Source organism: Camellia sinensis, chromosome 9 (genome assembly GCF_055761805.1).
Source record: "Camellia sinensis isolate YWXY chromosome 9, ASM5576180v1, whole genome shotgun sequence".
Classification (NCBI taxonomy): domain Eukaryota; kingdom Viridiplantae; phylum Streptophyta; class Magnoliopsida; order Ericales; family Theaceae; genus Camellia; species Camellia sinensis.
The window spans coordinates 64,860,105-64,877,766 of record NC_138969.1 but is presented as its reverse complement, the minus strand read 5'-3'; the positions used below and the strand labels follow the sequence as shown (position 1 = coordinate 64,877,766).

The 17,662-nt window shown below is 32.3% G+C and overlaps 2 protein-coding genes across 15 annotated transcripts in view; one reads left to right on the top strand and one right to left on the bottom strand.

The window, feature by feature from the left end:
• Positions 1-779: 779 nt before the first annotated feature.
• Positions 780-9,484, top strand: LOC145798631 (disease resistance protein At4g27190-like). Of its 2 annotated transcripts, XM_082886921.1 has the most exons (4): positions 781-907; positions 3,189-6,381; positions 8,748-8,825; positions 9,183-9,484. In XM_082886921.1, the coding sequence occupies exon 2, from the start codon at positions 3,191-3,193 to the stop codon at positions 6,374-6,376; it is 3,186 nt and encodes a 1,061-aa protein (XP_082743047.1). In that variant the 5' UTR covers positions 781-907; positions 3,189-3,190; the 3' UTR covers positions 6,377-6,381; positions 8,748-8,825; positions 9,183-9,484. The 2 variants fall into 2 exon arrangements, 1 of the variants encoding a protein (XP_082743047.1); XR_014339829.1 differs by lacking the exon at positions 3,189-6,381 and having other exon boundaries at positions 780-907.
• A 1,716-nt stretch (positions 9,485-11,200) lies between these two features.
• Positions 11,201-17,662, bottom strand: part of LOC114274026 (F-box/LRR-repeat protein At3g48880) — a 43,031-nt gene continuing 36,569 nt past the window's right edge. For 9 of the 13 annotated variants that reach the window (XR_014339824.1, XR_014339825.1, XM_082886908.1 and 6 more), the window contains 5 exons: positions 14,170-14,254; positions 13,262-13,308; positions 13,114-13,169; positions 12,604-12,682; positions 11,201-11,679 (listed from right to left, as the gene is read on the bottom strand). The gene's annotated coding sequence lies outside the window, so the exon portion shown is untranslated. Of the gene's footprint in view, positions 11,680-12,603; positions 12,683-13,113; positions 13,170-13,261; positions 14,255-14,522; positions 14,646-17,662 lie in introns of those variants that run through there. The other 4 variants (XR_014339826.1, XR_014339828.1, XM_082886906.1 and 1 more) reach the window with 4 other exon arrangements.

The following is a 17,662-nucleotide window of genomic DNA, read 5'->3' as shown; positions in this document are numbered from 1 at the left end:
ATCAATTAAATTTTTTTAATAATGTTAGAAATATGTTTCAATTAATAATTTAGATAATTTTATTATTGTATAGGAAAACAATTATAAATTTTATTTTTTTTAGTTAATTCCGTTAAATAAAAAAATCTAATAAAAAGGTATTTGTAATTTTTTAAATCATAAAAAGCAATCTATATTTTAAATAAATCTGAGGAAATATATTTGTAATTTACACTTTTCAAAACAATTTTGAAAGATTGTAAACCAAATATGTTTTTGGATTTTTCAATCCAATGGTTAATTTGAAAGGTAAACCAAAAACACTGGTATTTGTAGCTTATTTTACGGTTTGCTTGTTTGGTAGTGTTTTTTTTTTTTTTTTTTTTTTTGGGATTATTTTCTTTTTTAGTAATTTTTTTATTTTTAAATTTTTCAAAAAAATTTAGAGTTCTAAATTTAATTTAATGAGACGAACCGAAAACATAGGGAAAAAAAATCAGAAAATATTAAAAAAAAGTCAAAAATAGTGAAGTTTTCTCGCATATTTTTTTTTTTAATTTTCAAATTTGTTTATACAATATGGACAGAAAAAATAAAAAATTTAATATAATTTTTAAAAAATATCATCAAATTTTTTTATTTTTTTTTAAATGACTTATATAGAAGTTCCAAACCCATTATATAAAGAAAAATGTTTGATGACTCGAATTTGTATGGTTCAAATATATTAAAACAACGTCATTTTAAAACATTTAAGTCATTCCAGTTATAAAAATTCGGATTACAACACATTATTGTTATATAAATAGAAAGTAGGCTATAGGGACTCACTCTGGTCTTCCCTTCCGTCAGTTCACCTTGCTCAGCCCAATCTACCACTGCCCCAGCCTCCCTGCACAGACTCACTCCACACTCACACCATCCACAGGTACTCTCTCTCTCTCTCTCTCTCTCTCTCAACATAGCTAGTTACAAAATGGGTCTCTATAATCAAATTCAATTAAATCTAAACTTGAAAGAACTTTAGTAGTTCGTGAAGTCTATCAAGATTCTTATTTTCGTTATTCAATTCAAATTATTTATTTTGTAAGATCGTCAGTTATATTATCTATAAAAAAAAAAATCTCAATACATATTATTCATAAAAAAAGATTAGTTTGATTCAATAATCATAACTTATTGTGTTTGTCTAAAAAAAATATGTGACATATATGTTTTTGAAAATAGATCTTTTACTTTTTTAAAAAAATTATAGATCGGTGGTTTTTTGTTAAATATTTACAGTTTTGTGAAAAAATTTATGAAATTACTTGGATCTTTTTTTTTTTTTTTTGAAATAATACACTGAGTTGTAATTCATCTTTTAATATTTTAGACAACAGATTATCTGATTGATTTAAGTTTTTTCAAGAATGATATAAATTTGAGGATCTTACAAAATAAACCATGTGAATTATCAAAATGAGATTTTAGTAAGTCCCACAAGTTTCTCAAATTCTCTCAAGTAAACTTGAGAGAAATCCAAATGAGTAATGCAAAGTAGAGTATTGAGATTAATGCAAAGTAGTATTAATACTGGACACATCAATCTATTGAGATAGCAACTGCCAACAACTTTAATACTAGACAAACATAAATAATGAAGCAAAACTCATTACACATAAGCAAAAATGAAAATTATGAGCAAAACATTTATACAAAAAGTAAGAAGAATTATTGACACCTAATTAGAGAGAGAAAAGTTGAAAGAAATGGAGAATTTTATGTACCAAATTAACCATTTTGTTGAGCCCTTAATATGGCGGCGATAACTTCTTTTTTTTTTCTTTTTTTTTTTTCGAATTTAATAGATATCTTCTATATAAAGAAAAAAGAAGTTAAATATATCTCAACCAATGCAAGGCGCACCCATTTTTTGGGAATTATTTTAATCATTACTAGTATAATGTAAACGGTTTTCAAATTTTTGAGATACGGTCACCCTTATACACTTTACTCAGATTAATTGGCTTCTTACAATGTTCTCCAATATGTCAATCTAAACAAAAAGGATAAATTACACTTTGTCTCTTTTATATTTGTTCACTTTTTTACTTTGGTCTTTAAAATTTATTTATTTTTACTTTAACTCTTTATGTTTTAAGTTTTTTCAATTTACTCTTAAAAGTAACTTCTATTCAAAATTAGACATGAAATACCACAATAATTATCACATAACAAACAAAATATATTATTATATTTGGGTTTGAGTTTGTCTTAGTGGTGTGAGTTATATATAATAAAACATTATTATATCACGTGACTGTCAATGTGCTATTTTTTGTCTAATTTTTAATAGAAGTTAGCTATAAGAGTACATTGAAAAAAAAAAAAAAAAGAAGAAAAAAAAAAGAAAAAAAAAAAAGAAGAAAAGTCCTTGAAACATGATCGACTAATTTTAAGGACCAAAGTGGGAAAGTGGCCAAATATAAAAAGGGTAAAGTGTAATTTATCCAAATAAAAATTGAATAAACTTCTCGCTTCCTTTTCAATATGTGTTTGAATCAAAGATTTTGATAAGGATTTAAAAAAAGAAGGAAAAAATGTGAGACAAATATAAATAATATATATATTTAATTTCACCTTTTCTTTCAGGATTTCTATCTAAATTGATCATCTAAACACAATATAAATAAATGTAATCCACTACTTATTTATTCTGTTCATAACGCAAAGCTAATTGAATGTCTGTCAGCCTGAGCTACTAAAGTTGCATTGTACGTCATGATAATAGCCATAATATTTTGCATGGACACAGTTGTGTGTATATTAATTTATGCATCTATGGAACCATTATTGTTATATGGGATCAGCTACGATTTGTGTTTGTGAATTATTTAGAAGGAAAAATTTCATACATTGAAATTGTGGGTGTGAATTTAAGACAATTAATTAATAACTAATAATTGAAGCTTGAGTGTGTACACAGTCTACACTTCTTAGGAGGTCACTGATTTAGTGATTCAAATTGGAGAAATTTTAATTTAGTGTAGGTTTTTTTTAAAAAAAAAATTTATAAATAAATGGTACATTTTATAAACATTAATGATTAAAATCATTTTTTTTTTCCCCCTAATAGTACCACTGATAGATAATTTCTCCATTAAAATTCAACTTAGAAAACTTAGAGATTGGGGACCATTGTAAAGTACTGCTTTGTTTGTCATCAGACATGACTCTGCTTGGTGCTCTAATTTCCATTGGAGGAAGTGTTGTTGGAGTATTGGTGCAGCCAGTTGGGCGTCAAGTCGGTTATGTCTTCCATCAAGTGAAATACATTGCAGATCTGCAAGAGCAAGTTCAAAATTTAGAGGCTCAGAGAAAAGATGTGCTCGACTCCATCGATGCAGCAACAAGGAATAAAGAAGAAATTCTACAAACTGTCAAGAATTGGATTGACAAAGTTAACGGGTTCATTCTACAGGCTAAAGAGTTTCTCCAAGGTGGTACCAATGTGAACCAAAAATGTTTGAATGGGTGGTTTCCTGATTTGGTCACACGACGCCGGCTAGGTAAAGAAGCAAAAAATAAAGCAGAGGAGGCTAAAGAGCTGGGAAAAGAAGGCAAATTCAATAACAACATATCCAAACCTGCACCTCCCTTGGGGATAGAGTCCATACCCTCTGAACAGCATGTGCCTTATGCTTCTAGAAATTTGGCAATGACGAATGTAATGGAGGCACTAATTGACAACAAGATCAACTTCATTGGAATACATGGTATTGGGGGCATTGGAAAGACAACTTTGGTAAAAGAAATCGGCAAAAAAGCAAAATCTGATAAGTTTTTTGATGATGTTGTGATGGTTGTAGTGTCTCAGAACCCAGACATTAAAAACATTCAAGGTCAAATAGCTAGCATGTTGGGTTTAACCAGATTAACTAATCAACAAAGTGAAATTGAAAGAGCAAGCATGTTGTGTGCAAGACTCAAGGATGCGAAGAAGATCCTTGTTATATTGGATGATGTTTGGGCCAAACTTAATTTGGCAGCCGTGGGCATTCCATTTGGCGATGATCACCAGGGTTGCAAAATCATAATCACAACACGGCGTAAGCAAGTATGCAATTCCATGGGAATGGAAAGGCTGAGGACAAAGATTGTTCATCTCGGTGTTTTACATGAAAAAGATTCATGGGATTTGTTCAAAAAGAATGTTGGCGATGTTGTTGACTCTAACGTGTTGACTGTCATCGCTAATGAGGTTTGTAAAGAATGTGGAGGCCTGCCAATAGCACTTGTTACGGTTGCAAGTGCAATGAAGGGTAAAGATGACCCTACTTTATGGGATGAGGCAGCTCGAGAACTGAGAAAATCAATGCCAACAAACATTGAAGGTGTCGATCAACATGTGTACAAATGTCTTAAGTTGAGCTATGACTACTTGCAAGATGAGGAAGCCAAGGCTTGCTTCTTGCTTTGTTCTCTATTTCCCGAGGATCATGACATCTTAATAGAAGACCTGGTACGATATGTGATGGGGTTGAGGGTATTCAAAAAAGTTGATACAGTACATGAAGCCAGGGGCAGAGCAAAGTCGGTGACCAGCAATCTCATAGATTCCTGTTTGTTATTAGCTAGTGATAAACGAGATTGCATTAAAATGCATGATGTTGTACGTGATGTTGCCATAGATATTGGATCCGAAAAGTATTTTGTAAGAGCTGGTTGCAATTTGAAAGATTGGCCGAAGATCGATAGTTTGGATCAATGCATTGGCATATCATTGATGAGAAATCAAATTAGTCACCTTCCCGAGGTCTTGGAATGTCCAAAGCTCCAAATATTACTATTACAATACAATAAAAATAAATGGTCATGTTCACATGAATTCTTTTCAAGGATGAATGCACTTAGTGTTTTAGATTTGAGCCAACGACTTGATAATCCAATTCGTAGTTCTGATGCTTTTAATAACCAAGCGTGTCTTCGAACATTAGTTCTTGACGGAATTAAGTTTGGGGACACTAAATTTCTTGGACAGTTAAAGATGCTTGAAGTCCTTAGCCTCAGGCATGCCTGCTTTTCTGAGGCACCAAATGCTATAAGGGAGTTAACTAATCTAAGGTTGTTGGACATGACTGAAAGCTATCATGAATTTCCGATTCCGGCCACAATGGTATTGCCTTTATTCCATTTGGAGGAGTTGCACTTGTTTGGCATCACATCTTCGAGTATCGGATACCCTGCAGTGGAAGTAGTTGCTGCACTAAGATCTTTGCCTCGCCTAAAAATGCTAACCATTTGCATACCTGACATTGCGTATATACCCAAGGACTTTGTTTTTCCTGAGCTGGAAAGTTTTATTATTTTTATTGGAAAATTGAGTTATGAGGTTAAGGTTGAACATTATTCCCCAAATTATTTGAATCTTGCAAATTTGGTTGGATCCATGGTTAATTGGAGTAAATGGCTAAAGATGGTGTTGAAGAGAGCTACACTTCTGAGTATTGAAGATTGTTCTGAATTGGAATACTTGATCGACATAGAGGAATGGGGGATTTCATTACAGGCACAACCACGTGATCTGCAATTGCTCTTCAACCTGGAAAATTTGGTACTCCACAATTTGGATAGTTTCAAAGGGATATGTGCAGCAAGTGCACTTACTACTTCCAGCTGGGTGTGCTTCCCAAAGCTCAGAAGATTGATAGTTAACAATTGTCCTTCACTATCAACTGTTCTTCTTCCATTCAATTTGCTTCAATGGCTACGACATTTGGAGGGGCTTTTCGTAATAGAATGTGCGAAATTGGAACAAGTATTTGATTTTGGTTCTGAAGGAGAAGGCATGAAGCTGCTTTCTAGTTTGACAGTATTATGGCTAGACGAGTTGCCTAGATTGAAGCATATATTGAACTGCTGCAGTCGTCAACATGTGGAACTCTGCAACCTAGGAGTTATGCATGTCAATTCATGTGGTAAACTGAAATATGTCTTCCAACCTTCCACAGCTCAAGCTTTTCATCAACTTGAACAGCTTACTGTACGTAAGTGTGAAGAAATGGAGGAAATTGTTGCTGCGAAGCAAAACGAAGGGCAACAAGAAGAAGAGAGAGTGGACTACAAGATGGTGTTCAAAAGTCTCAGATACCTCAGCCTTGAAGATCTTCCAAACATAAGTGGTTTCTGCACAGGAGGAGACGACTTTCCTTTTGAATGGCCAGCCTTGGAACGACTTGTACTGCAAAACTGCCCCAAAATGAAGACTTTCGCTGCCACTACTTCCGGCAGCACACCAAAACTGAAGGAAGTCGAATTGGATGATGAATCCGTGATACCGCTACAGGGGATGGACTTGAATCAGTTTGTGCAAACCCATATCATTTCAAACCCATATCATTTCAAACCCACCTAACTAAGGTACTTCTCTATTTTACCACATTTAACATATATACATATATATATATATATATATATATATCAGGTAACTACTTACCTTATGAGGCAATGTTTTTTTTTTTTTTTAAGTAAATTAAATTGGGTCCTCGACTAATAAACTAGTAAAAATCAATGGACTATATATATTCATTGTGTTGGTATGATTCATATCCAATTAATTTTAAATTTACATCATATACTTCAATTTCAGAGAAAATTTCAAGATGAAAATTCATGATACATTGTATTTTTTAATAAACTACAAATCAAATTATCAACTCCTCCTCATAGTTGATAATTTAGTTGGTACATAATTACAAATCTCTAATAATTTTAAATTAAATTAGAGCAATACTACATACACAAAATTTGTACACTTAAAAATGGTTAAAAATTTTAATATACAGTCGAGATTCATTCAAATTGTGGACTTCACTATATTAGAGTTGAATCTTAAACACATTATTTTTTTAGTTATATTTCTGTGTATGAATTTTGTGCATAGAGAGGCCCTTTATTACACTCAAATAACATTTTTTTTTTTTTTGGTTATAGATTACACTTTTTAATGTAAAATTTATTTGTTTTCTTTTATTATTTAGTTAAAATTTAATATATTATCCTCTTTCGTGCATAGAGTTTTATTTTTAGTTAAGTTGATGGATAATGAAATTTTACTTTTTATTGGCCTTTTACAATGAATATTCATTTATGCCTTTATCATCGAAAGGCCTTTGACTATCTAAAAAAAAAAAAATCACCTTTGGACATAAGATAATAAATTATTTAATATCTAGCAACCACTCATATGATAATACTCCCTATAATGCTTAAAATTTATAACCATTTGAATGGTACTATTTTTATTTGTGATGTTTTTATCAAATTTTAGTATAAGTACCTTTGGACAATGAATGTTTTTTAGGCCCTTGGATAAATATGGAAGAGACCTAGTGGATTGAGATAATGCCTTCCTTAAATAAAGAAGAAAAACGAAAATACTAACACTTAATTTCTTTTTTTCTTTTGCTTTTATGCATTTTAATAAATTTTATATTAAGTTTTGATTAGGAATTTTTCTTTTCTTTTTTGGTTTCAAGTTGCCGAATTCCAATATTGAGACCTTAGGCCATTAAGTCAAATGTGTGTAATGTATTCGATAAAGTTAAAAACTGAAGATTGAAATTAAATATTGAATATTGAATATTGAATTTTTTAAATTAAAAAATTATTTGATAAAAATTTAAATACTAACTAAAAATAATTCGTTTGATATGTATAAAATTAAATTTAAAATCTATTATTTTCAAATTGAATATTTTAATTTTTATATTGTGATGGTGGTGGTGGTGGTGGTGGTGGTGGTGGTGGTAGCGGCAGCGGTGGCGGCAGTGGCGTGGTGGTGGTGATGGTAGCAATAGTGATTGTAGTGGTAATAAATTGATGATAGTACTTATGGCAATAATAACAATAGTGATAAAAGTGGTGGTAGTGATAGTGTTGTAGTGGTGTAGTGGTGGTGGTGGTGGTGGTGGTGGTGGTAGTAATAATTGTGGTTGTGATAATAGTCGTAGTGGTGGTGGTGGTGGTAGTGATGGTGATGGCGGCGGTGGTGGTGAGTTTATAACAATATATATTGATATTTATGTTTAATTTTATAAATTCAGTTTGAATTAAGTAAATTTCATATGACTTAAAATTTTCTTTTCAAGTTTTAGCTCACATTTTAAGAAATACTTAAATTTTTAAGTAATATCAATTGTAGTTATCTGATAGGCTTAATTGATTATCACTTAATACATTTAGTTTTAAGTGCTAAGGTTGGTTATCAAACACCTCCTACATGTTTATTTATATAAATATTTTATTTTTCCTAAGACCAAACAAAAAAAAAAATTAAATGTATATACAATCAATCAAAAAGTGATAGATGCCATGACTTGGGGTGATGATAAAAAGTGTTATTCGCCAAAAAGTGAAAGAAGAGAAGAATGCCTACTTGCTATCTCTCTTAGAAAAATCTATGGTCCTTCTGCATTGTGTAAGATCTTTATTCAATCGATAAATAATTTAAAAATGTTGTGAGTTTTCACTATAAATTTTACTACATTAGGAATAAATAAAATTAATTGGCCTTTCAATCTGCATATTTTCTTTAAGGCCCATTCAACTTACACTTGATGGATTTGCCACCGTATGAAATTATGCATAGGTTGTCTAAAAATCTTATTTTCCATCCACAGACAATATTATTCGGTTTCTCACTTCTTCTTTTTTTTTTCTTTTTTTTGGGTTGTCATTATCAATGTTTCTTATCATAATCTTTCCTAATTTTTTTTTTTTTTCAGGCAAGACATACTGATGCTCCTGAAAATGAAATCTAATTGTGAACCAAATTATGAATTTATGAGGAATAACTCTCATGAGTAAGTGGACAATTCATGATTTACATCAAGCTATACCCAAAAACCATACAATTTTTATCTGAAAGGAATTTTCTATTACATAAAAATAGACGAGTTTTGTGAATTATTTTTTAAATACTTTTTTCAAAAATAATTTTCTAAAACCTATCTCATTTTGTAGGAAACAACAAAAATTTATTTTCAAAATTTCAAAAGCTGTTTTTTGTGCAAAAATGAAAACAATATGAAGGCAATGGTGGTTTTGAAATTTTTATTTTTTTGTTTCCGAAAATAAAAAACAAAAAAGCAAACATTATATGTAGCAAAATATAGATATTACGGCTAGATTATAATTGAGTTTGCATTTTCTTTTTGCAGTTGTCAACCATAAAGAATGTTAAGCTACTCCCTATGGTTATGTGATGTCTACCTTAGGATTTTATTGTGTAAGGGCATACGCTTCCTATGATTTGTGTTTCTAAATAATTGTCTTGCTTTGCAATATCAAAACTACTACTCTAAATAAAGGTATGTTTACCTAATGTGTGCTGAAGATTTGAAGAGTGAATAAAGGGGAAAAAAGAGTACCCAACATCTGTAATTTTACTTTCTCTGCATTGTAATGGAGTTTGTATCCAAAACTATTTGTCTCAATTAACAATATTATATATTTGTTTTCATGCTTGTTTGTGTCTAGGATAAATATATATATATATATATATATTGCAATTTGCTCTTTACTGAAATGTGATTTACAAGAATAATTTAGAGTACAAAAATGAATTGTTGCTTGAATTTGTTAAGATGGGTTTGTAATTCATTCGAAGGGAGTTTTTGTTACGGAATCCAAAGAGTCCATACTTAGATTTATGTTAGGCAATCGGAAGTGTCCATACTTAGAATTAATACACGTTATTTCAGACACGCATCCACTTAAAGGCTTAAACATATATGGAGTGAATCCATCTGACATCTATTAAAGACTTTACATTTGCTTTTTTCCGATATGGGACCATTTTACTTCAAGAAGTTCCAACAATCTCTCCCTCAAATGTAAACTTATACAGTGGGCAAGGTTTTCGCTCGAGTCTAATTTACTACTCTAACATTGTGTCTTATGCCTTGTAATGAGGTTTGTAAGAAACTCCTCTAGAAAGATAGTTGAACTATCTTATGCAACATTTCAAAAACATGGGATGATTGTAAGAACACGTGGGAAAGAATGTTTCTTTAGCAATAAATCCTTAGCAATCTTATATTTATCTCAAGTGAACATGAGGACCAATGATATTAAGGAAAAATAAAATGACACACATTAAAAAGACATACGATCTCCATTTAAAAATAGAAATCTATTGCATGCCCCTTTTGGAAAGAAGAGCTTTAGTCACTAGGGTAATGTCCAAGCAACTCCTGTATGGTTTATGATTTATATGTCCAAGTCCAACAACTATTGAAAAACAACATTTATTTCTACATATCAATATCATCAATTAAGGAAAATATTCCAGGCTTTATTTTGCAGGAAGTTCTTAGTTACTATAGAAATATCCAAGCAAATTGAATCGTAATATGTGATCTGTTTTAGCTCTCAATCAATAAAAATCAAAAGATTAAATCCAAAACCAAACCGTTAAACCCTTGTGAGCGTGCTTGTAACTGCAAAGGCAACAACTAAGCCCGCCTAACATGGAATTTGTTAGCTATCTGAGCTTACTAATTTTATTACTTACCTTCCTTCACCTAACCAATAAATCTTCCAAAAGGCTCCCACAAACAAGATATATGTGGAACACAAAATATATATATATATATATATATAAACATGTACTAAATCCATAAACAAGCTATACACACATTAAATTTTGATAGCATGAAAAACGACAAATATTGTCCATCTTCAAATTCCTAGCTCCAACATTGAGTACAACCTACCTTGTCTTGCCTGGCCACCCACCAAAATATATATAGTTATTTGAACAAGTAGCTAACATTAAGGGTTAGTCTGATAGATGAGTTACCAAATGTAATGTCCAAATTCGAGTTTACAGTTATGTAGCTTCCCCATTCCCTACCAATTTATATATATATATATATATATATATTGTAGTAAGCGTCCACCTTATTCCATGTTTTGCTCACAAAGGACCATCCAAAAGCACATGATAATTGCCTTCCACATTCTTTCGTTTTTCTTTTTCTTTCTTTCCTGTTTTTTTTTTTTTTAATGAGCAAAAAGAACAAGCTAAGGGAAGTGCAGAAAGAATCAAAGCTAAACCAAACCACAGAGAGAGAGAGAGAGAACAAATGCAGAACTCATCATTTCTGCACAACTCAAAAGAGGAACAAAAAAACTTTCCCAGAACTCCAAAATCACACTATAGGAAAATTGATGCTTACCGGCGTTTCAAAAATGCCACTATAGGCTTGAAAAATGCCGCAATAGGTTTTTACAATGTTTGGTATTTTTGTCACAGATACGACTGCCGCAATAACTTAGTAGTGTTTCAAAAACATCACAAAAATCCACTTACTTTTCCGTCACAATTAACGTATGATGTAATGATGACATCATTTAGTGGCATTTTTCCAAAAAACACTACCTCTCTTCATTTTTGTACTTGCCTCAGATATAATGTCAAGATGACATCATTTAGTGGTGTTTTTTTTTCAAAAAATGCCTCCTTTCAACTTTATCTCCTTTGAGATTTAACCCTACAACTTTCCAAATCTCAATCGTGTACTGTCCAACAATCTGAATTTTCTTCAAATCATCCCCCTATTTTGTTGTTCAACTGTGCAAACCAATCTGCAATCCAAATCTTTACTTTGCAACCAGCAGAAGTCCGTTTGTTGACACTATCTTCACAACACCCTGTTCAAAAATAAAATGAAAATGAGCACATCGGATCAACAAAACTTGTTACCACAATTTGGAAAAGCAATAATTGAGAGAAAATTTTCAACTTCCACAACAATAAATGAGCACACCCGATCAACAAAACTTGTTACCACAGTCTCTGATAGCTAATTATCCCAATTGCTTTCTACCCTCTCAAATGAAATTATACACTTGTTAGCAATTTCTATATATCACTCTATTAAAACCAACACGATTAACTACACACAGAAAAACACTCGCACAAACTATACTGATAAATCTGCAATGACTACCCTCTTATGTTGCTAACAACTTTCCCCATTAATAATAATAATTAAATGCTGGCACAATTTAGAAGAAGTAAAGAAATTGATAGATTGATGATGCCGAATCATCCTCGTCCCACGGTGTGTATATGTGTTAAGTTTCCATAATCAAAAATAATCCCATACAAACAAAATAAAAAAGAAAAAGTCTTATCACTCACAAGACTACCACTACTCTATTAAGGGTAAGTAACCATCTGAACAATTCTACAACTTTTGATTGAATTCAATGAAAAAGTAACTACTTGACAGCAATAAGATTTTAACAAGAAAACGTACAAGTTCCATGGTATTCAAATTGGAATTCAAGACCCATAAAATGCCCAAACGCAACAATTACACTTAAACCCTCTGAAGGATTACAGTTAAAGCCCTTATAATCATAAAGATCAAAAAACTTTCAAAATCAAAGCCAAATCCATAGCAGAATCCCAACCCAATTTGCAGAATTTAATCATTAGAACAATTATTACCCAAAAAAAAAAAATCAAACCATCACAAATTGAAGCAAGTAGTCCAACAAAAATTAAATATTAGCAGATGTATATGACTAGTGTCATTAATGCTAAAAAGGGATTCATTTGAGGCTTACCCATAATTAGAAAACTTGTTGAGAAGTTGAACCTGAGCGTTTCAGGGATTTGTGGGCTTTTTGGAGATTTGGGAGACACCTGAAAGAAAAAGAAAGAAAGCAACCCTTTTTGTGGTGGACAATGAACAAAAAAACTTTTAGAAAGAGAGAGTTTAGAGAAAGATCAAGAAAGAGAAGAAAGCTTTGAGTAGGTTGACAACTGTTATGACATTTTGTTGTTCTTCCCAATTGGAAATGGACAACCCTTTTCTGGTTGACAATGACAAATCTATCATATGCAATAAGAAATCGCAAACATCAGTTAATCAAACATTCACATTTATTAGTCCTTTTGACATACAATGCTTTGTCTCAACAAGTAGATGATCTCTCTACTTATAAAATAAGAAATCCCAAACATTAAAGGTATCCCTTAATGAATGCCCAAGCAACTTGAGGCCACTATAGATGAATTTAAAAAAAGAAAAAGAAAAAGAAAAAAGAAATCAGTCACACAGCAGTCACTATTACCTCTCCCAAGGCGAAGTCCAACCACATGTTTGGTTATTAACCTAGCAGTCACACTGCTGAAGAGAGAATAAACAACAAAGAAATCAGCCTCTTGTTCTTTTTTGCTATGATATTAATAACAAAGAGAGTAACTTGATAAGATTCTTACAACATTATTTTTCTTCTCCACATCGCCAAATTACAGAGGATCTCAAGCTGAAAGAAAAATAGGCATTGGAACAAAGTATGAGTGAGTATGCAATACAATAAAAACCAACCATGTTCATCCTGTTCAGTAAAGCATTAATAGAAATGATATTCCCATTCTCTTTTAAACTTTTCACTCTATTTTTTGTCTTTTAGCCTCTCAGGAGTGGAGTGTGAATATCATTGCTCTACCTTACATTCAATAAAAAAATCAAATATTGTATATCTAACAATCATGAATACTGTCAAGAATATAGCTGTCCAGAATAAATACACCTCAAACATATGACCCTTTTTTTATTTGATTGGCCATCTTCATACTTCCCATTTTCAAAAATTTCAACGAATATACTTTCTGAAATTTGATATTTCGTTAACCAAAACCAAACCAAACCAAACCAAACCAAGCCTTAAGTCCCATTAAATGGGGTCGGCTACATTGTATAAACTCCCAAGCATGAATTGTATCAAAATATACTAGTGACAAGCATAAAGCATATTATATGGGCTGCAGAAGTAACAAGATTAAATAGAATAAACTTTAGGCCACCAAAGGGTGTCTTTTCCCCCCTTTTTGATGGACCATGATCTAGGTAACTTAACAAAAAATAAAAAATAAAACAAGAGTTGAATGACCAATGTTAGAAACCACAAAACACTTTAAGATGCAGAATGATCTTATTAAGATAATCTCTTGTAGCTTCACAAAATAAAAGGCCAGATCATCTACATATAGTAGTTTATCAATTTATATGGGAACTACACTGAAACGATTATTAGGAGAGTCAGAAAGCAAGAAAATGCCAGAATGAGATTCCTAAAAAAGGCAAAATAATATACTAGAGAGAGACAGAGTAGATCTGATATTACCATATTAGCAGATCAGAGAGAGAGAAAGCAGATCTGATCAAAGAGAGGGAAGATCTACATCTCTTCATCGTTGAGCTTCTATTCACTGTTTCCAACGATCCACATAAAAAAAAATAAAACAAATATCTTCAATGAATTTACTTCATAAAAATTGCAGCAATAGTTACTGCATAAAGAAACATGGAATCAATATAACAGTTAGTGGCAAATTTACAACCAAACCAAAAATTTGAAAAAAAAAATCAAAAACTTTAACATACACTATCAAAAACATCAATACTAAAAAAAGCATAAGTCTGGATATGCATTGAGCATAGAGAGCAAGTTTCAGGAGAGAGAATGAAGCTCACTACCTTCATGCCAAAGTGTAGTGCCGAAATGCAAGTAGAACAGATCTAAATCTCGAAGAGAGAAACAGATATTTATAAGCAAAAAGAGAGTGAGACTCACAAAAATCAATCAAATGATTAATCGAAATAGATCTGAATGAAAACAATCGATCGATCAATTGATTGAAAGACAGTTTTGACAGGGGCTGATATCAGATCTGTGTTCTCAGATGTATACAATCTAAAAAAAAAAAAAAAGAAGAGAGAGATAAATAAACGAATTAAATACTAACAAAATCAAAAGAGAGAATCACAAATCTGGACAATCAACCTTCAACTCTACAAGAATCAACCTTCAAATCATCGACAACCTTCATGGATCTGAGAGAGAGAGAGAGAGAGAGAGAGAGAGAGAAACGTAGATCATTCAACAGAGAGTGACTGAGGGCTTTCAACCTCAAGAGCCTTCACAATATCTTCTGTTCAAACTCGATATCGAGGAAACTAAGAGTTTCTGAAGTGAAGAGAGAGAGAGAGAGTGATAGAGATTGAGAGAGGGTTTTGAAAAGGGGATCTGAGTTTCAGAGAGTCTAGAGTGAGATGGTTTTGAAAGGTCTCAAACGACGAGAAGGTTTTAATATGAACCGGCATGATCACTACATAGCTAAACGACGTTGTCTGACCTAGATGTAAGACAAACGTTTACAAAACGTTGTGCTTGACTAATCAACAAAGACATTTCAAAAAACGCTATATTATAAACACCGTGCAAAGTACTTCTCCTTGTAGTGTCAAGAACAACCCTCATCCTTAAAAAGCAACAACACAGCCTTCTAAGTTATAACTTAAGGCTTCCCATAGCAATAAAAATATTCTTCACGGAAGAAAGACCTCCCTAGCCAGCAAAACAGCAACCCTACACCACCAGCAACATCAAAGAACATATCAGTAGCAACAAGAAGAACAATAAAAAAGAGCCAAGCCCCCTTCGCACCTCAACCATCTAATCACTTCAATGTCTGTCAAGGCGGCTTTGAAAGAAGCTTCAGTTTGAGTTTCCTGATCCCGTCAAGGTAGCTGATAATACCAGACACTGGGTAATTGACAATAACAAAACAAGCTTTTGCCCAAAGAGCGAAATACAAGTTTACTAGGTGAATCACATCAAGAACATGCTGTTCTAAGTGGTTAAAGACAGTAGCATATTGAGCTAACCAGATAACCATGTAGAAGAGGGTCACCCAAAGTCGTTTCTCAAGGTTCCGAAAAGGAGGATCAAACCACCACATAAAAATATCAAAGAGAGAGGCAGGGCAGACCGAACAAACACCACCCGCACCAGTTTAAACAACAGGACCAGCGTTCCCAACCGAACTGACAGTGAATGAAGAGATGGTATACAGATTTGACAAATTTCAAACACATTGGACAAAGCGCTTAAAACTCATTTAGGATTACCCCTGTTAGCTAAAAATTTCCTGAGAGGCTACTTTACCTAGAATAACTTGCCAACAAAATATTATGACTTTGAATGGGCGAAGATTATTCCAAAAAAGAGATGCAGCTTGAGAGGAGAAATCTCAAAACCACAAGATAAATTTTCATAGACATTATAAAAAGATCTAATCGAATAGGTTCCATTATTTTTATCGCACTTTCATTGCAGCTTATCCTCCATGTCAAGAGTCAAGCAAAGCAAATTAAGTATTCATTAAATTATCCAAAGGGACATTCTCCCAAACAAATAAACTCCTCCTGAATTGCAAACACCACTTGTTCAAGCTTCCATCAAACAAAAGAACATCATTAACCATAGCAAATTTCTGAGACAAAATCGAGAATAGTCTAGGAAACTCATCTTTCAAAGATTCATCACCGAACCATAAACCATGCCAAAACATAACTTGACGTAGACCCCTGAACCAATCATAACAAAGAATCCCTTTTGAACAATATTCCTATTTGCAATGCAAAGACATACTTGGGATCTACCAACATTAAGGTCTAATTTGATAACCCTGGAAGGAGTTGGGATTGGATTGGTAATTTGACAAGTTCCGCATAGTTCGTGTTTAGTTGCACACCCAAAAAATAAATAAATAAATAAATAAATAAGGGGAAAAAAAAAAGCATGGATAAACAATCCCATTAAACAATAAATTCCCAAAAATGCACGAATTAGGAATACCATGGGATGAATTTGTCCCATGAGAATGTGTGGCAAAAGACAATTTTGCCTCTGCAATATATAAACAATAAAATCAACTTTTATATAATGAGGTCTTACATGAAATTTCATATATTTAATCCAGACAGGGTTGTATTTTTGGTTGAAATGGGATGGTGTTCAAATTCTATAAAGGACGGGCTGTTCAACTTTGAAAACTTAGCTAAGGTCAAGGTCAACAGTATTCTATTGTACAACTACTTAATCTGAATAGTACAACAATTATTGTCTGGATTAAATATATTATTGTCTACTTAATCTTATTATTCTATTTTTGTTTAATAGTACAACGATTATTGTCTTAGTATTGAAGTAGCAAGGAAATCTTCAGCTCCCCTTGTTAGCATAAATGCGGCCTATTTTTGTTTGCATTTATTACGAAGTAAACTAAGCCTAACTAACCACGACATACTCAATGCAACCAACAAGCAACATACCTGGTCTTGAGAAATAGGTTCATTCCTGTCAATGGCAAGAGCCCTCAAGTCTACTTTAGGTCTAGATTGATTTTCATGATAGTTCTTGCTCCAGCATGAAAGTTCCATTTTAGAGAATGATGGCATACCATGATATTTTTGTTTTAACTTTTATGTGGTGCATCTGTTCAATATAAATTAAGACCCTTTTCTCTTATTGGTTACTCCTCTAGGGCTTAGCTCAATCATCATTCACCTTTTACTCTCTGTCTCTCTCCACTTGTTCTCGCTTCATCATCTCTCCTTTTCAACAGTTTTTCTCTCCCCCCCTCATCATTTGTCTTTCTCCCTTCTACTTAGACCACAACTAAGAAAGGTTATTTAAAACTTCAAAACCCAAATGAAGTTTCTACTTTGGAAAAACAGTATAGAATGAAAACCCACCTATAATCGCTTACCGTTAGTGAATGGAGAATTGAATTATAAAATGGCCATGTAAAAATCTCAGTACTCACAATTTT